We start from the raw sequence: 20482 nt of genomic DNA on the forward strand, positions 1-20482 counted from the left end.
CCTGCAAGACTCTTTGCACTGTTTTATTTTTATTCTGAGTTCATGGAAGTGTTTTAGAATATTGTTTTATTCTAGTTTAATTGTTGCCTTCAATGCCTTTGCAAGAATTTGAGTGATATATATATATATATATATATATATATATATATATATTTTTTTTTGGAATAAGCAGAAGAAGCTCATTTCTTTGTTCTTCTGTTTCAAAAAATAATTATCACTTGAGTAATTTCTGTTTTACAGGGATGATGAGGAAATCGATTACAAAAAACTTTAGCACTTCCAAAGGGGTGGGCTTCAGAATTATCATTCTTTTTTGTGAATATTGTTTCCTCTGGAGAAGAAATGTGTTCCATCATATTTCCCAATTTTACATTGTCATGTGTCCTCTAAGTTTACATTTCTGGAGCTTCTTCTGAAGCGAATGCTTACGAGTAGTTGGAAGACATGTATTTAGCAAGAGTCCTTGTACCTCGTGTGCTCCTGGACAAAAGAAAGTTAATTGAACAGTGTTGCGGGGGCATGTTCCTAAGACTAACCTCCGACTCAGTGATATGCTGGCAGGACTCCCAGCACCTAGAAAAGCTGATGCACTTCCAGTGATGAAAGGACAGTGATTAACATCAGCAATGGAGAGAAATACAAGGGCAGAGCCCAGGAGAGAGCACCACAAGCTTCCAGTTGTCTTCCTCCATAACATGTAGCGAGAGGAGATAACAGCTAAGGCGGTGTATGTGCAGAGCAATCCTGTGTGACAGACACACGCGTACAGGACACACCTGTGAGGATGGAACAAAGAATGTAAAACTAAGTGTGGGACGATGGGTGTAGTGGGTTGAATCATGTCCCTCAAACTCCCTGAAGCTTGAATTATGTTCCCAAGCATTCTGTGTTGGAAACCTGGTCCCCACTCTGACTGTGAAATGGGTGGGAAATCCTGTCATGGTCATTGAAAAGGGGGACCTTGGAAAGGTTATTAGATTGGGGGAGTGTGCCATGGTAAATGGATTAAAAATGGTGGTCATGGGTGTGGTTCTGAGGACTTTAGAAGGACAGCGCCTGAGGAACTGTCTCTCTCTGCTCCACCACGTTCACAATGTGATACCCTGCCGTCACTGTCCCCACCCCCAAGAACTTCACCAGCTGTGTTCCCTGGACTTTGGACTTCCCAGCCTCTGGAACTGTAAGCAATAAATTTTGTTTTTCTTCTAAATTACCGAGTTCTAGGTATTTTGTTATAAGCAACAGAAACAGACTGATACAATGGGCAATGTTGGGGGGTTTTTTGTCCTTTCATTTTAATACTTTTCCGCAATGACCTCTTAATGTTAATATTGTTGAAACTCCTAGAATGATTGTTTTCTACGTGCTGAACTAAGTGTTTCTGTGCATTCTAGTGGAATTCTCATAGGACCAAGGCCAGCGTTCTCAGCAGGAGGCTGTCTCTGTAGTAGACGGGAGAGAGTCGGGACGGGTAAGGGATGTCCTCAAGAGGCACAGCTGGTGAATGTGAAGAGTTAAATTTTGTACCTATACTATATATATGTATATGTACATGTTACTTGAAGACAAATGTACAGCCGAGGTTATGGATAAAATCTGTGTGTCCCCAAAATTCATACATTGAAGCCCTCACTCCCAGTGTGATGGTATCAGGAGATGGGGACTTCAGGAAGTAATTGGGTGGAGTCCCCAGCACAGAACTAGTGCCCTTCTAAGAAGACAAAGAGACACCAGAGCTTCTCTGCAACCTTGGAGGATACAGCAGGAAGTCAGCCTGCGAGGCGGGAAGGGGACCTTCACCAGAACCCAAACATGCTGCCACCCAGGTTGTGGAATTCCCACCCTCCAGAACTGTCAGAAATAAATGTCTGTTGTTTAAACCACCCAGAGTATGGTACATATTTGTTATTGCAACACAAGCTAAGCAAAACACTAGGGTAAGTATATGAGCATCAGGCTGGGTGTCTAGTAGGTGCCACCTAAAAGATCATTGGTATTAAGTTATCTTCCCACTCTTTCTACCCATGATTTGCACTGGTCCAGCTAATATCACTGTTACCTTCACCACTGGTACACAGCATTCAGAATTTTGCAGTTTAGAAAATATGAATGGTAAGTAGACCAAGTATTACGTAAACAGCCTGTTTGGGGTTCCTGAGACCACCCTCTGGTGGGATGATTCATTAGATGAACTCAAAGAACAGGCATATTGGGTGAAAGCCAGTAGAAACCAGCCCAACCTGCTCCTCTCACCGGCATCCCACCTACAGCTCTTCATACCCCCAGCAAGGATGTGTGAACCAGGCCAATTGCAATCACCTGGGAAGCTCACCTGAGACTTAGTGTCCAGGGTATTATCAGGGGGTCAGTTATAGGCATGGAGCCCAGCATGACTGACCTTAGCCACTCACTCTCTAGCCCCCTCTAGGTCACGTTGATACAGCATGGTCCCAGGCCTCAGGAATACACACACATTTTAATCAGGCAAGATATTCCAAGGCTCCAGAAGGCATCTCCCAGGATCCAGTCAAGGCCGGGACTCTGAAGATACACCTTTCTGGGTAAGCAGGCCGGCTGCCTACGTTATGGAAGGTGAAGTCCCCATAGGGCTGGATTACCAGAAATATGGAGTCCACCACCTCCAATCTCTCCACTCCCCACTTACACACAATCTGTCCCTCACAGGGACATCGTGGAAGACGTTCCACACTTGCCATCAGAGCAGCATCTCTGGGCACTTAGTCACACACACATAATAATTAACCCACTTTCTTGACCCTTTAGGACAGCGTGGAATCTGGATATCTGTGTTTTTTGCAAATATATCAGCCGATTCTGGACAAGGCTCTTTGAGGGACTGGAAACCATAATAAAGGACATGTGTTTTGAAATGAGCCAAACCCTAGTTTGGATTTCCTAGCGATGTGTGATGCCCACTGACCACACAGCAGGCGGGTCTCAGGGGCCAGTCCTCCACCCACCGAAGCCTGCAGGTGTCTCCTGCAAGTGGGATGGGCAGGGGAAGAACATGTGGGGCTGGGGGAGGTGTTCTAACGTCACTACAGTAAGCACCACGGTATCTTTGCCTTGATCTCAGAACTGTGGAGTTGTCCTCAGAATAACCAAGTAGGGCAGGTTCTGTAGTTATTCGCTCTTTTTAGATGAACCAACTAAGCAACACAGGTGGAGAAAGACAAAAGATTTCCACCTGGAGCCTGCAGGTCGGCTACCTGCTGAAAGATCTTTCTTCCAGAGATGAATGCTGAGGGTGCCCAAACTAGCTCTTGCCCATAGATGCATCGTGAGTTTGTTTTATCCCATTTGTATAGGTGACTGGCAGGTAAGGGGATCCGAACCCTTGACCTTGGTGTTATAACACTTTGCTGTAAACAACTTAGCAAACCAGCCAGCCCTGCTTCCTCGTTTCATATGAAATGTTTGGAAAAATAATATCAGTGCTTTGTTTTTATACAGTATACACATAAAGTAATTTTAAATTGGTTTTTAAGTTGGAATATTGATAATGATCGTGGATGATGGTTTCATGGCACTTTATTATTCTGTTCTTTCCATTTTTCATAAGTTTTCAATTTTCCATCATAAAATGTAAAAAAAGAATTAATTGAGATAAAAATTTGAAAACATTTCTGTGTTCATGTGAATCCCAAATAGTGTATACTGGATTCTTCTAGGGAATAATAACTTGTAGATATGTTGTATTCTTCTGCAAATCTGATAAAATGAATCACTAAAATGACATATATTGTTATTGGTGAATACTGGTAGGTCGTAGGCAACAAGATACACACAGTGACAATTAAGGTAGTGATACCACTCATGCGACAGTGTAAAAGCAAAGATCAATACCATATTGAATACTACGAAGTAAAAAGCAAGAACTGTTTGGCCCAGTTGGTTAGAAAGTGTTACAATACCAAGGTCAAGGGTTCGGATCCACCGCACTGGTCAGCAGCTGAAGGAAAAAGACTGAAAAGAAAACGAAAAAACAAGATCCGATATGATACTACTGTTGAGAATTCCTAAGAAGTATATACAGACAAAACTAACCTATCACTAAATTAAACAGACTTACATCCAAGTTCTTAGTTTACAAAACTGCATCCTTATCCAAAGACAAATGAAATGGGTTTATGTGGGTGCGATCTGGGGGCAAAGAGCATGGGAGTGAGACCAAGGATGAGGGGGAAATGTTTAAACACCAAGAGCACGGTCTTGCGTGAAATAATGGCAACGTGGTCTGCACTGAGCAGTAGATCAAGTCAAGCATCTCACTGAAGGCTGCCAATCACCTCGCAGTTGCAACTTTAAGTACATGTCATTCTGTCTCATTTCTAAACCTGTGGGAAGATCTTATGCATCATTGTTTAGACAGTTTCTTTCTCATAGATACGTAACAGGTCTTTCTGGAGTGTCTCTGTAGGGCCTAGAAACAGAATTCCTGGGTCAAATATGCGACAGTATTACTGAGAAATATTGACAAATATCTGTATTAAATGTCGGTGTCATGTTGCATGTGGGAATAGTCACTTTTTTCCTCTTTCACAATTAATCTAATGTTTGTATAGTGGTAAATTATACGTAACATGATATTTGCCATTTTACCATTTTAAAACATAGAATTCCATGAAGCTAATTACATTCCCAGTGCTATGTGCCTGTTACCTCTATGTCCAAGTCTTTTTTGTCATCTTAAACATAAGCTGTTCACCCATGAAGCAGCAAATTCCCATGATTCCTTTCCCTAGTTTCTGGTAACCACTAATCTACTTCTGTCTCTGAATTTTTTTCTTTCTAATTTATTTTCTCTTAATTGACCCATGATAATTGTATCCATTTATGGAGTACAATGTGATATTTGGGTACATTTATACATTAAAAAAAAAAAGAATGCAATTCTGCCTTTGCTGGAATGTAAATGAAGTTGCAGAAAATTGTGTTGAGTGAAATAAGCCAGGTACAGAAAGAGAAATACCACATGTCCTCACTCACACGTGCAATAGTTGATGTCATAGAAGGAGACAGTAGCACAGTGGTCACTAGAGACTGGGAAGGGAGGGGGAGGGGCAAGCAGAGAGGGTGGTCAGTGGATACAAAATCATAGTGAGATAGGCAGAATAAGGCCTCGTGTTCCACAGCAAGGTAAAAAGACTAGAAACAGCAAAGTACTGTTCCTGAGACTCCAACGTCGGTTTGCTGGCTGCTCAATAGCCAGTAATTGAGAGACGACAGCCAGTGCCAGGACAGGTATCCTGTAATCAGGAAGCCGGCAGCCTGGGGAAATGGTGGGCTTACGTCTCAAGGACCATCTCTATCTCTCCCAGGTTTGCCAAAGGGTCTTATAGGGGAATGTGGAGGAGAGCTGATTCATGGTGACCAAGCAGGGACGAGCAGACACGCATGAGTGTTTCAGATAATCATCAAGGAACTTCCCTGGTGGGAGCTGACCAGCGTCGTACTGCATTCTCCATGGGTTCGGTTCCTCTTATTCTCAAGTAAGGGTAGGTTGCTAAGCTAGTAAAGAACAGCCATCTGGATTAATAGTTTTTCTCTGGTTATTTGGTGGACAGTGTGAGAGCGAGTGTCACTGCGTTCTGACAGTTAGCCGCAGACTATGTGGTTTGGGTTCCAGGAGAGAGCAAGCTTTTAAATTCAAAGGTTTAACAAAATGGAGTCACTTCTGTTCAGCCTGACATTACTACCTAACTTCAGTAGCTGGTACAGAGGATTTTGGGTTTTCCCAAGACAAAGATGTCACAAGTGTTTGAGGTGATGGATATGCCAATTACCCTAATACGATCAACAGTGACTTTTTAATTGCTTGCATATTGCACTTTAATTTTTCAAAACTTAAAAAAAAAAGTCTGAACCCACTAACATTTCCACTGACAGTGAATCCATCTTCTTCCCATCCTCGCAGAGTGGATCATATGGGTCTTTAATTTTCTCTGATCTGATGGGGGAAATGGTCATTTGATTGGCTGGTTTTTCTCTATCACTACTGAGTGTCAGTATGTGACTATTTGTTGATTAGTATACTCTCACAAACTGTCTGTGGGCCTCTTTTCTCCTCTTTAACTTTCTTCCCTAGGTGCTTTTATTCCCTCTAAGCATTATTTAAGAAACCCTTAGAATGATGGTTCAGGATGGCTCTCCAGCCTGGCTTTCCTGGCCATCAGTCTTCTGTTTGCAACTGTCTACTGGAGGCTTCCACGTGGATTTCTAGCTGGCATCTGCAGATTCATGAACCGGAAAGAGGAACCTTGATTTGTCCCCAACTCTCCCTGCCGAGAACCTGCCCCTCCCCACTCTTCTCCATCTCAATCTGTGGAACCTCCATGCTCCTAATTCCTCAAGCAAGAAACCTAGAAGGCACCTTTGTTTTCTCTCACTCCTTTACTCCCTACTCAACCCAGCAGCAAGTCCTGTTGTCCTCCCTCCACATGGTGACTCTAGGTTCTGATGCACCCTCCTGGGGACACCTGGAATCCCGGCTCTTGAATGCTGGCCCATCCGCACTCATCCCCCTGTCACGGGATCACAGTGCTATCATGTGACACGCTACTTTGGGGAGTGTGTTTGGCTTCATGTGGGTCCAGTGCATGCAGAAAACACATGGAGAACCCCAGCCAAGGGGAGATCCTTGGGAAGCAGCAGTGAAGGAAGAGCCGTCTGCCAAAGAGGCTGAGAGACACTGGCACAGGCCAGTCAGCCTCGTCACCTTCCTGACACATAAAGACAACAGGAAAAGCAGTGATGAATTAGTGGGAGCAAGTTCAGTGGAGTGGTAGGGGTCAAAGTCAGGGTGCCTCTGCTGGGAGATATGAAAGAGAAATACCATAGCATATGATGATTCCCTAAGAGTCAGTAAGAAAAAGAAACCAATTATGAAAACGGGTAGAGCATAGAAGGAACCTCAGAAGAGGAGGAACAAATGGCTTATAGATATATAAAATGAATTTCAACACCATCAGTAACTAGTGAACTGAAAAAATTGTGAGATTCACTTCACACCGTTCAGACAGCTGCCATTAAAAGACTGACCATACCAAACATGGTCAAGGATGTGGAGCTGTGGGGTCCCCTATAACTCCTGAAGGGAGTGTGAAGGGGTTCAGCTACTTGCAGAACATCCTGTCCAGGTCCAGTGAAGTTGAAGACTGTGTAATGAGCACCCACCACGGCTTTAAGCAGAAAAGTGACAGGATCTGATTTGCTTTCATAACATTATATCGTGTATTCCTAAACAGCTGGAAAACAGAATATTGACCATAATCACCACGAAGAAAAGCAAATGCTTAGGTCATGGGTACACTATGTACCCTAAGTGAATCATCAACCAACATAGGCATGCACTGAAACAACACACTGTGCTCCATGTATGTACAGAGTTAGATGAAATTAGACATGTTCAGGGTTGGATGGCCATAGACAATATACGTACAATTAAAATTTTTTTTAAAGTTTTTTTTAAAAAGGTGGCTCTGGTTGCTGCGTGAACAACATGCAGTGAGAGGGCAGGACGGAAGTGGGAGCACTGTGCAGTTCAGCAGTGTCTGAGTGAGGTCGTGTGCGGCTTGGATGGGGGACATGGCGCGGAAGATGGTGACACAGGGTCCCAAATAAGCACGGATGTGGACTCTCGGCTCTACCTTTTTCAATCATTTATTTTTGTATTGTTGGGCCCAGATAAGATCTTATAATAAGTCTTGATATCAGCTAGGGAAACTACATCTCTCTATGTTATTCATTATTTAGAAAGGCTGAGGTGCCTCCTGGACAGTGACTTTTGCTCAGGCATTTCAGCAGCAGAGTATCAGGGTCCTTGAAAACCTTTGTGGGGGTTAGGGGAGCTGGCTGCTTAGCTCAGCTGGTTAGTGTGGTGCTGATAACACCAACGTCACCAAAAAATAAGTCAACAAACAAGTGAAACAAACAACATTGCAGATAAAATTTCTTTGAAAATACGTATTTATCTATTAATTTGGAGTTGGCTGATCCCTCAATCTCCGAATCCCCACTGTTGATAAGTAATCAAGGCTGTGGGTCAACTTCACTGCTCGATCCTGGGCCGAGAGGCAGGGAACGGTGTCCCAGGCTCCAGTCACAGTGCGTGGGTCGCAAGCACTGGAGAAGGTTGGTGAAGGAACGTATGAGTGAATGAGCCGTCCGTAAAGGGATGTCAAATACACGATGTGTACATTTATACGAAGATCCAAGCACAGATGGGGTCGGGGTGGAGACTGTCACTCTTGGGTAGTAGCTGAAACCATGTGATGCCAGAGTCACCAGGGGAGACTCACTTGCACTATATGCCCAGGTACCCCAGAGGCAACTTCTGACTCATTGCACCCAGGGACGCCTTCTCCTACCTCTGTCTCGGCTCTGCCCAGGCCTGGTCCCCTTTCCTCTCCAGCACCCCAATAAGCCTCCTCCTGCGGCATGTGCGGTAAAAGGAGAGATGTTGCTACGGTCAAATTGGCTGCTGTGTCTGAGCCTATGGAGGTTGAAAACTACTAAAATGACTTTTTAAATTTAGAAAACAGGCAAGGCCCAGTTCTGAAAAGAAATTCTTTAAGGGAAAGAAGGAATTAAAGCTGCCTGAGAAAGATCCGGCCAAGACTAGCCAGCGAATCCTGAGGAAAACAAGATGAGGACTTTTCACATATTCAATTAACTCGGAAAACAAATCACTGATGAAATTAAGGGCGTTTCAGTGGAGAAGAAACAGGAGGAGTCTAATCCTCCACACCCACCTCCTGTGCAGAAGATGCCATCAGAGAGGACGATGGGAAATGTCAGCAGGAGCCTGTCATCTCCCGAATGCTGATGGCATCTGGAGTCTGTCCAATAGGAAGACAGAAAAGACACACTCTACAGGCTCATAAGGCCTGAAGGGGCCAGATTCAGAACTTCACGGTGAAGCGACAGGTTGTGCTGGTGCCTGTTCTGGCCTGGACCGAGGAGGACACGCCCGATCTGCAAGGACGAGAGGAGCTGTCAGTCCGAGCTGCTGCCGAGGGAACCACCGCCCACGCTGGGGACAGAAGGGCAGCTCATATAGACGGGCAGAGCCGGACCCAGGGAGAGCGCAGGTTAGTTCACCTTGGACCACGTGAGCAGGTGACCTGGGACTCAGTGAAGGGTCGGGGGTCTAGGGTGGAGCTGGGGGTCACTACCTTGCAGGTCCAGGATAGGCATGGGATGATCCTGCGAGGACAAAACTGGGGAAACTGCCCTAGCCAGGGTGCTATAGGAGGCCACTCAGAGGAAATGTGGACAAATCAGCTTGGAAGGGACCTGGCCAGCATCGCGGATGATGCAGGCGAGTTCACAGGATGTGGCACTTGAGAGAAAGTAGGAAGCGCCAGCTGTGGTTGTGGGCAGTGACCCCATAACATTAGAAGATGGAACCCACACTCTTGCTGCAAACGAATCCATCTCAATTTGGGAGATTTCTGTGGCGTTAGAGGAGTCAGGACTGGGAGGGAGTTGCAGTGCAAGAAGAATGCCTGCAGATCTGTGTCAATTGTGAGAGGAGGGAAAGGACACACGACAAAGTGTAGAGCTTTGAAATGTAGCAAAAGTGAAAGATGAGGCTCCCAGAAGAGAGTAAGAGAGAGGCTGTCTTGGCTTGGGGACAGTGACTCGTTACCAATAATGGTTACCCTTTCTAAAAATTGTTTTTATTAGATAACATTTAAAGCAAATACACAGTACCAAAATTAGAACAATAAACTCCATGTATCTATCTACAAAATTATGTCCCAATCCCTCTACTTCTCAAACTTAAGAAGCAAACAATAGACCATGTAGAATTTTACGTATAAATACTGTTGCTCTGAATGTCTCACTTAGAGAACCTTGTTTCAATAAGTTTATAGTATCATAATCAGACGTAATAAGTAATGATTTTCTTATTATGAGATTTCCACCATTTCAATTGTCATATATATTTTGTAACTCTTACAAATGTTTGTGTTTAAGTCAGGAAAAAATGAGGTAAGTCTCTTTGATTGATATATATGATCTTTATAGATTTAATACACATTATTCTTTTTTCTTGTTTTGTATGTTAAAGATACCTGGTTTATTGTGGTGTCGAGTGTCCCACAGTCTGGAATTCCCTACGAGGTCGTTCATTTCCGTTGCTTCTTGAAGTTGTGTCTTTTTTAAAAAAAAAAAGACAACTAAATAGACAAGCTCGCATTTGAGTAAAGGTGGATCCAGCGGCAAGAGATCAGCAGGGGTCGTGGGACTATAGCTCTTACAGCTGAAAGGAAAGAATCAGACACAGGCTTGCTGGCTTATAAATTCCTAGGAACCCAGATAGGCTTCAGGCTCCCATTAGGAGAGAGAACACTGGGGAGTCCCAGCTTCCCACTTTTTGTACTTTCTGGAGAACCAGACCCACTGGAAGGAGATTCCCCAGACAGAAACCCTCAAGGCAAAATGGCCTTTGCAACCTCTCTGGCCGAGCTCCAAGCAGAGGCCAGCTGCCCCATCTGCCTGGACTACCTGAGAGACCCAGTGACCACTGACTGTGGGCACAACTTCTGTCACTCCTGCATCCACCAGTGCTGGGAAGACCTGCAGCACATCTTCCCTTGTCCTTTCTGCCTCCACTATTGCCCTGACAACAGCCTCAAGAGGAACACTCAGTTGTGCCACATGACTGACATTGTTAAGCAGCTTCCCACCACGAGGAGGAAGAGGAGGCGGCAGGAAGAGAAAGCCCTGTGTGAGCAGCACAGTCAGGTGCTGGACCTGTTCTGTGAGACGGACCTGGAGCTCTTGTGTCCCCAGTGCAGGGTCTCCTCCGACCACCAGGATCACCTCCTGATGCCCATTGCGCAGGCTGCAGCGGGTCACAGGAGGAAGCTCAAGAGCTACATTGAACCCCTGAGGGAGCAAGTGGAAGATGCAGAAATGAGATATGAAGTGCAAGAGTCAAAATCTTTTGAAGTGAGGTGGAAGATGGAGAATTGGAGGTTGCAATTACATTATGACTTTGAAGAACTTAAGTGTTTCTTGCAAAAGGAGCAAGGTGCAATTTATGCCAGGTTACTTACTGAAAGGAAGAATTGTGAAGAAAGATTAATGGAAAACCAAAGCCAGATTTCACACCATATATCCACGCTAAGTAATCGGTTACATGAAATAACGGAGAAATGTTTGCAAGCAGACCTAGATTTACTGAGAGATATTAAATGTATTAACAACAGGTCTGAACACATAGACACCCCAGCAGTTTTTTCATATGAATTACAAAAAGAAAGTTGTAGTCTCCCTCCACACTATTTTGGCTTGCAAAACATGATTAGCACGTTTCAGGTAGATTTGACACTAGATCCTGAAACTGCCCACCCGAGTCTTGTTATCTCAAAAGACAGAAGAAGCGTGATGTTTAGTTTGTTAAAATCAAACTTTCTTCACAATCCTCAGGCATCTCCTTTATATCCTGCAGTTCGGAGTTGTGAGAAATTTAATGCTGGGAGATATTTTTGGCAGGTAGAGGTAAGAGGCTCAGGTCAATGGTCCTTAGGTGTGTGTAAAGAATCTTTCCCTAGAAATGCTCTCATGTCACCATCCCCACACAACGGCTGCTGGCAAATTCAGCAGTCCCAAAGTCCACGTGCTACGTGGGATACAGTCCAGATCATGCAGACTGGCATTTTTCTGGAGTGTGAGCTGGGAGAGGTTTCATTTTATAATTTAAATAACAGATCACATTTGTATGTTTTCACTGATGTGTTTGCACAAAAGCTTATGCCTTATTTCTCTATTACACCTTCTTCAAAATCTCTTACCATGAGTATCTTCAGAGATGAATGATTAACTACTTGGAGGACCATTTTGCATGTGGCTATATTTCCTTCTGGTGTTTGGGGGAGGACTTATAATAAAGATTGTGATTTTCTTTTTGACGTTTGAATGCTGAAATTTTTTTGGACTCACTTTTTAATATTCCTCTTCTGTCCAATATCTGGGCAAGCTGATGAGAAAGCCTGGGTGCTTCCTCCTTTGTCACAGGTGAGACATTCAAACCAAGCAAGGCCCTGAGAGGGACCACACCCTCACACCAGCCCTACCCTGTAATCATTTTAGCAACCCCAGCCTTGTCTCTTTTCCCTGCTCTCTCAAGCTGTTGTAAGAACCACTTAGTAACCACTCTGCTCTCCCCATAAACTTTATCATGTGAATAATAAATCATTTCATCCCCTCTTGGTATGTGGCATCCTCAGTATCAACACTGAAAAAAATGTATGTGGGTGGTGTCCCTGGGTCTTTAAACTGACCCCAACAATTAGCATTGTGACCATGATTATGGAGAAGTTGGCTACCAGCATCAGGGGCTTCTCCTCTTGCTTTGGTTTGCTAATGGGCTCTGCTGCCCGATGGCAAGCCTGCACTACCAGCTCGGCTGTTTTGTGCTTCGTTTACTGAGTTCTGCTGAGGGTCTGCTAGACACTTAAGTAACCTAAGTTAGAAGTTTTGATAAGGTGCTGGCCAGTTTGATCAGCTGATTAGACATGATTACTGATAACACCAAAGTCTAGGGTTCAATCCCTGTACTGACCAGCTGCCAAAAAAAAAAAAAAAAAAAAGTTTTGAAAATTATTGGTGTGTTTATATAGCCTTAAAAGTATAAGGGAAAGGAGTTTAGATTCAGGTCATTCTTAATGTGGCTCTGGGTCTTGTGTCTCAGTCCAGGCCTATCTCTGTGTCTTAGAATGAATTTGTGTCTCGATTCAGGCATAAGCTGTGACTGATATAGGTTCAAGGGAGAAGACCCTAAACTGTGACAGATTGGTTGTGTGACTCAATCAGCCATTGGCCCCTGTTCTATACAGCACTCAGAGGAAAGAACATTTGTGCCACTTATGGGTCCATTGGGTGGTCACTCATACAGTTCAAGAAAAGTTACTACTTGAAGGTCCATCAGTATTTGAAGATTTGAATTATTGATGTCTCATTTTGTATTATTCTGCTGTAACAGAAAACTTGAAACTAGCTAATTTATAAAGAACAGAAATTTATTTTTCACATTTCTGGAGGCTGGGGAGTCAAAGATCAAGGCACTGGCATGTTCCTTGTCTGGTAAGGGCTCAGTGTTCACTTCCAAGACAGCACCTTGAAAGCGGCATCCTCTCTAGAGAAGAGCAAGATTGTTTCTCCCATGACAGAACAGAAGGGCCAAAAAAAAAAAAAATGCCGAATGCCCTTTTTATTGTACCATTAATCCATTCATAAGGGCTCTGCCTTCATGGCCTAAACACCTCCCTTTAGGCCCCACCTCCCAGCACTGTTACATTGGTGATTAAGCTTCCAACACATGAGTTTGGGGGGAACACACATTCAAATCATAGCAATCGAGGTCCACACTCCTAAAATCAGATGGCTAACTAGGACTCGACAGAACATCTTTGCTGCTTCTGCTGCTACTGCCTTTGCCTTTGTTACAATGAAGACCCTGGTCCTCACCGTTATAGGGAGAGGTACTGAAGGCACCCCTGTGGTACAAGGAAGGGGTAACTCCAACCAGACTTAGGCCCAGGATTCATAAACTCAGTAAACCAGTAGTGGCCACAGAACTCTCATGATACTCATGTGAGGTTCTCTGCAGTAAGAAAAAAAAGAGAAAAAAGAAGGCAGAAAAAAGGAAGGTAATGGAAAGAGAAACAAAGAAACAGAATCAGGGAGAGGACCAAAAAAAAACTGGAACAGAGTTTCCATTTGTAATTTCCAACTGCAAATCTAAAATTCACTAAAATTATCTACACAACAAAATCTGCAAAATAGAAGCAGGGTCCAAAAGATATAAGGGCTTTTCTGTTTCTATAATCCAGGTGATGATTGAACTTCAGTATCTGCTGTAATGCGGCAACTGGGAAACCTTCACGGACACAATCAATCTATGACCTCAAATTAGGTAACTAGGAAACTCCTGTAAATTTAAACAAGGTCTCCCATATAATCTTATTGTCATTACTGAATATAAAATAGAGGTCAAAGAGATATACATGATCTTAACCATCGGAAACATTGGCTTGAGAGTTCTAATCCCCATACCAGCTGGCCCCCTACTCGTACCCCCCGAAAAAAAGGGCTGGCTGGTTAGCTCAGTGGGTTAGTGTGGTGCTGATAATACCAAGGTCCAGGGTTTGATCCCTGTACTGCCAGCTGCCAAAAAGAAAAGAAACACTGGCTTGCCTAAATTCCCTGTGGCAATAGCACACATTGCCCTGAAATATCTGAGAGAAAGCACGGATACATTGAACAACAAATTCAAATCCAAACATTCATACTTTTGATTGTAAGGAAAAGATTTATGGTGTTTCCAAGTTTTTCTACTTGTGGTTACCTCTGTCAGCAATTTCTTTTTGTGATCGTGTGTGTATTCAACTTTGAATTTCTTGTGTATCTTCAAGTTGTTTTAAGGCTATATAAACACGATCTTTTTTCTCCCAAATCCTATGTGTTCCGCAACTTGCCTTTTTTATCTAGTGATATATCTTACAAGTAATTTAATATCCGTGCATACTGATCTCTCTCATTTTTGGTAAATATTTGCTCTGTACTTCCTTGCCTAAATGAGGTACATAGATAGTGCATTGTTTAAAGACTCAACGTTGTATCTTTTTGTATTCATAGTGTTTCCCAGGGGTGTTTCCCAAAACCTTTCACAGTAAAATACAATATTGAGGACTTAGACACTTCAAAAATATTTTGAACATATTTTTCTTCCCCCCCCGCCCCATATTTTGAACATTTTCATATAGTATGTGATAGGGTGGTGCTTTGTACGTTGGGATTAGTCAGTTCCGCAGTGATGTGGGGTTGCCCTTAACACACTTTGTACCAAGGCCATGGGGGCTTGGAGGGTTGGAGCTGTGGGAATGGACAAGAGAGAGCAAGTCTGCAAGCATGCTGGGCTTCATGTGTCCCTGAGCAGGTGGGCTCCTGTCGGCCCTGCACTCCTGGGCAGGCTGCCAGGCTGGAAGGGGGCTGGAGGGATTTACACTCTTCAGACCGAGGCAAGCAGCTCACTCAGCCCAGCGGGAAGATGGGATCTGCTCGGTAGAGTAGCTGTCCTTGAGGGCCCGCATTGGGTCGGCCACCAGCCTGGGCGATGCAGGCCCTGGGGCCGGGGTGTGGCGCTGGAGTCTGATGCGTTGCACTGAAGGAGACCACACTGCTGGTGGTGAGCTTGTGTGAAGGGTGTGTCCAGTGTGTCCTGCGGTGGGTCCTGTTTACAGGACTTATTTGTGTGGTTATATAGCCCTTCATTTAAAAGAGAAAAGTTCCTTTTACAAAGTTATTAATTATATGTTTAAAGGCTAAATAAAAAGAGAATAAAATTTCTATTTTAGATTTGTAGACTGTTTAGATTTTAATCATATATTTTAATACATCTTTAATAATACGCATTTTTCTTTCCCATTTTAGCATGACATATGATCTTCATGTTAATTTACATTTTATATGAAAAATGATTTCCTGTTATAAAGTAAAAAACGTTATGATGACATGTTAGATTGACGGTAAGAATAAAAATTAAGATGCATGCATTAAAATAGGTCATGGGTTGGCTAGTTACCTCGGTGAGAGCATGGTGCAGACAATGCCGAGGTGCAGGGTTCCATCTCTGGACAAGCCAGCCGTGGGAAAGAAAGAAAGAAAATACATCAGAACTCATCTGTGATGTCCTGATATTCGGTTTTTTATTTTTAAAAATAATTATTCATGTTATTTTTAACATCCAGTTTATTTTTAAGTAAAAACATAAAATATCTTTTAGGATGCTATTTAAAAATTATTTTCAACATTAACGTAGTTTTGTCGTAAAAAGTATATATTGTCAAAATGAAAATTGGGAATGGTTACATATTGGCTTTAAAAAGAAGTCTTTAATACCTTATTAATTTGAAAGAAATTTTAAAACAAGTTCTGAGAATTGACAATTGTTTGCATTTTTGAATGTTCTTAAATGTTTTTCAAAGACACGAACCATCTAAGGTAGAGATAAACTGAGGTAGAAGATTATCAAATAATCTTCATGGGTATGTGGTAGTATCACATACTACACATTTGCTCATTTTTTTGTCTATATCCTTTTTGGGGACAGGGGGGAGGGGGCTGGCAGGAACAGGGTTTGAACCCTAGACCTTCATGTTACCAGTACCTGACCAACTGAGTTAACCAGCCAGCTCTCTACATTCTGTTTTGGAGATCAGGAGAAAGATGGTGACTTGGAAAGTTAGTAACATTAGCGGTAGGGCAATTGGGGAAAGATGTCTATTCTTGTGTACTTTGATGTTTTATTATGGAAAATTCCTAACATGTAGAAAAGTGGAGAGAATGATATGACAGACCCCCTTCCCCATAGGTCAGTCATACAGCCTGGATAATTATCCTGGTCTATTTTACTTGCTTTTGTTTTGTTTTTGGTGATTGGACAGCATGGGGATCTGAACCCTCGACCTTTGTGTTACAACACTGCTCTCTAACTGTAAGGAAAGTAAAACCAGTGTAAAATAAAGAAAGCTTAGTTAGGATCTCTTGCCTCACATCTATTACAAATGGGCAAGATTCAGCACATGCATTAGAAACAAGTTATAAGAGTAGTGTAATTGCGCATGTGTGCGCATTTACTGATTCAGCATGTTTGTTGTAGTTATTCATGCATTTGGCTTGCGGCCACTATTGTGTACTTGTAATATAAAAGGGACAATGGCTCTGAACTGCTGGTCAGCAGAGCACCAAGGGTCAGCAGAGCATGGAGGATGATGGAGTTTGGATGTGCTGTCCCCTCCAAAACTCATGTGGAATTTTGATCCCCAATGTGGCAGTGTTGGAAACTGATTGAGTCATGGGGGCAGATCCCTCATGAATGGATTAATGCTCTCCCTGGGGGAGGGGGGATAAATAAGTGAGTTCTCGCTCTATTAGTTCCCCCAACAGCTTGTTGTTTAAAAGACCCTGGCACCATCTCTCTCTCTCTTTCTTCCTCCCCCTTGCTTCCTCTCTCGCCATGTGATCTGCTTGTACCCACCAGCTATGTTCCCACCACTTCATTAATTTAGTTATATTAAGTTTCCATTTGTATTCTGAGAGCTAGGGCTCAGACCTTTCAAACCCATTATACAGACTGGGTCACCAGACCCCTCACATGCCAGGCTGGGTCCACCAGACCCCTCATGCACAGGTCCATGCTAGGTAATTGGGAAAGATTCCAGGAGCTGTTGGCAGATGACATGAGCTCAGTCCTCAGCAACAGCAGTGGCAGTGGCAGCCTTTCAGGGCATCCCAGGGCCACTGGCGGCAGCAGCAGCAGCAGCAGCATCCAGCAGCAGCATCCAGCAGCAGTAGCAGCCTCCCACTGGCCCCCTGGGGGGCATCCCAGGGGTAGGGAGCCCTGTGAATCACAGCCACTCATCCTTTATACTTAAGTCATCACCCAGGACACCTGAGTACACATGTGCAATTACATTAGACAAAACCAAGGAACACTTGGGCACACGTGCATATTTACATCAAATGCTCAGCAAGATTCTGAATATCTGAGGTGCCCTGACTATTTTCCTATATTTTCCCAACAATCCATCCCTTCAGGGTCCCTCGCCTTACAATCTACACGTTCAGAATCTTCCACGATGTTCCCTTAGTGAGGATAACTGACCCTTGCATTCACATATTACATATTCCATCCCAACAGTCCCAAAAGTCTTTAGCTTGTCGCAGCACCAACTCAAAAGTCCAAAGTCTCATCTGAAACGAAAGGCAAAACTCCTTTCAGCTGTGTACCTGCAAAAATCAAAACTGAATTTATCTGTTTCCAAGATATAGTGGGACAGACCTTGGGTACACATTCCCATTCCAGAAGGGAGAAACAGAAAGGAAAAACTGGCCCCAAACAAATCCGAAACCCAACGGGGCAAACATTAAGCACACTGGGGCACCTGGACCCTCCAAAGCTTTGGGCAGCTTTGTTCCTACAGCTCCACCAGGTGCAGCCCATTGAGCTGCCCTGATGCCTACAGCTTTTCCAGGCCGGTACACACTGCCAGCAGCCCCACAGTTCTGGGCTCCTGGTGGCAGTCCCGCCATCCTGGCTCCACTAGACATTTCCTCACTGGGGGTTTTCTGTGGGGGCTCCGACCCCACTTTTCTGTTCCACATTGCTCCGTAGATGACTTCCACAGCAGCTCCACCCCTGCAGCAAGTCTTTGCCTGAGTCCCCGAGCTTTATCATACATCTTCTGAAATCTGCGTGGAGGCTGCAACACTTCCCCTGCTCTCACGTTCTGTAGGCCTGCAAACTTAACGTGAACACCACCAAGGTTTCTGGCTTGTGCTCTCCAGAGCTGCTGCACGAACCACACTTGGGGCCACCCCAGCAGGATTGCTCCAGCCAGAGCAGCTGGGATGCAGGGAACAGTTTCCCGAAGGCAGCAGTGCCCCAGGTCTGTCCTCCAGAGAAACTCAGTTCTACCAGGACTCAGGGTCTGTGATGGAAGGGGTGCTCTTCTAAACTTCTGAAATTCTCTCAGGGCTTTTTCTCATTGTCTTGGCTATTAACATCTAGCTGCCCCATCCCCGGCTCTTGAATCACTTGAATCAGCTCAGCTTATGCCTGCCATTCACTCACAGTCTTGGGCAGTTCTGCAGCATTCACCCACACAGTTCGAACAACTGCATTCACCCAGTCCATGAAGGAGCAGCTGCCCTGCCTCTGTGCATGTCTGTGGCTATTCTATTACCACTGCCACAGAGACAGTCACGTGGTAATGGAGACTAACTTCCACCTTTTCACCAGGTGAAAACATACTTAAAATTCTGCAGGGGCACCCGTCCTTGGGTCATGTGGCCATCTGCATGCGGCACTCTTTTCTTGGGTTTATAGGGCACCCATTGAGCCATCGGGTTTAAGTGGCACTCTCCAAGTCATTTGCCTTTGGACAAATGTGACATGCATTTACTGCATCTTCCCCAGAGCACATTACACCATCCACCTTCTCAGGTTTAAGTGGCACTTGATAAGCCATCTGCCTTCTGACAATCGCGACATGTGTTTACTACATTGTGTCCAGAGCACGTTACAACATTCACCCCTAGGTCCCATAACTGTAGCAGCCAGGGGCTCTCCCTGTTTCTGCCACTTTACTGTTTCCCCCAGCCCACCAATTCGACCTAGGCACATGGGACATAAGTAGTGAACTGGGTCACCAGTGGGTTGCCTACCGGTCTGCCCAGTCCCACAGGCTGCTCGTGCTTCACTTTCTGATGAGCAGGTCATCCCAGGAGATGCACAGTCTCCCCCAACTCACCATTGAGTTCGTCATACGTCTTTGGTGTGGGAAGCAGCGATAATTTGTTGCTGTACATCAGCCTGCAGGACACGTATCTACACTTCCAACCTGTCTGCTTTCTGCTGAAAGTCTCGAAACTGTGATGCTTCATGGGGTTTCTGGTCCATGTTGGCTTGCAGTACAGCGAGCAACAGCCAGACCCCAGTGAACAGGAGAGTGGCCACCGGGCACCACATATCCAAAGGTAGCCACATTTCCTCCCTCTCCGAAGGGGCTTTCTTCTTCTTTACCTGCTTGGCATCCTGCAAGGACTACTCAAATTGCCAGGCTCTTTTTACCTGCCTGGAATCCTGCCACGACTACACCAATTGCAAAGCTGCATGACCACACCAGTTGTTAAGTAAGGCAAATCAGAACTAAAGCCAAAATGTTTCATTATTTTAGTTATACTAAATTTCCATTTATATTGTTAGACCTAGAGTTCAGACCCTTCAAACCCATTGTACAGACTAGGTCACCAAACCCCTCACATGCCAGACTGGGTCCACCAGACCCCTCACATACCAGGCTGGGTCCCCGGACCCCTCACATGCAGGTCCATGCCAGGTAATTGGGAAAGATCATGGGAGCTGTTGGCAGATGACATGAGCTCAGTCCTCAGCAACGGCAGCAGCAGTGGCAGCGGCAACCTTTCAGGGCATCCCAGGGGCACTGGCAGCAGCACCCAACAGCAGTAGTAGCCGCCCCATGGCCCCCCAGGGGGCATCCTGGGGGTTGGGGAGCCCTGTCAATCACAGCCACTCATCCTTTATCTTAAGTCATCAACCAGGACACCTGGGTGCACATGCACAATTACGTTAGACAAAACCAAGGAACACCTGGGCACACATACATATTTACATCAAATGCTCAGCAAGATTCTGAACATCTGAGGGGCCCTATTTTCTTATGTCTTCCCAACATGTGTATAAAACATTCCTTTTATGTATATGTTGGGAAAATAGAATAATTTAATCAGGCCCTCTCACCTTGGGTCCGGTTGGGGGTGATCCTGTGCATTCTTTGTAAATAAGTTGTGTGTGGGTGGAGTTTGTGTGCATTGGTGGCACTGCGACTTACCTGGCGTTGACTGCCTTGGGCGTCTGCTGCAC

General features: G+C 44.5%; 1 protein-coding gene across 1 annotated transcript; it reads left to right on the top strand.

Moving 5' to 3' along the window:
* The first annotated feature begins 10470 nt into the window (after window positions 1–10470).
* Window positions 10471–19579, top strand: LOC134385820 (putative tripartite motif-containing protein 61). Its single transcript, XM_063107500.1, has 2 exons — window positions 10471–10983; window positions 19511–19579. Exons 1-2 carry the CDS (start codon window positions 10471–10473, stop codon window positions 19577–19579), a joined length of 582 nt encoding a protein of 193 aa, XP_062963570.1.
* The last annotated feature ends 903 nt before the right edge of the window (window positions 19580–20482 follow it).

Source organism: Cynocephalus volans, chromosome 9 (genome assembly GCF_027409185.1).
Source record: "Cynocephalus volans isolate mCynVol1 chromosome 9, mCynVol1.pri, whole genome shotgun sequence".
In the NCBI taxonomy this organism is placed as follows: Eukaryota; Metazoa; Chordata; class Mammalia; order Dermoptera; family Cynocephalidae; genus Cynocephalus; species Cynocephalus volans.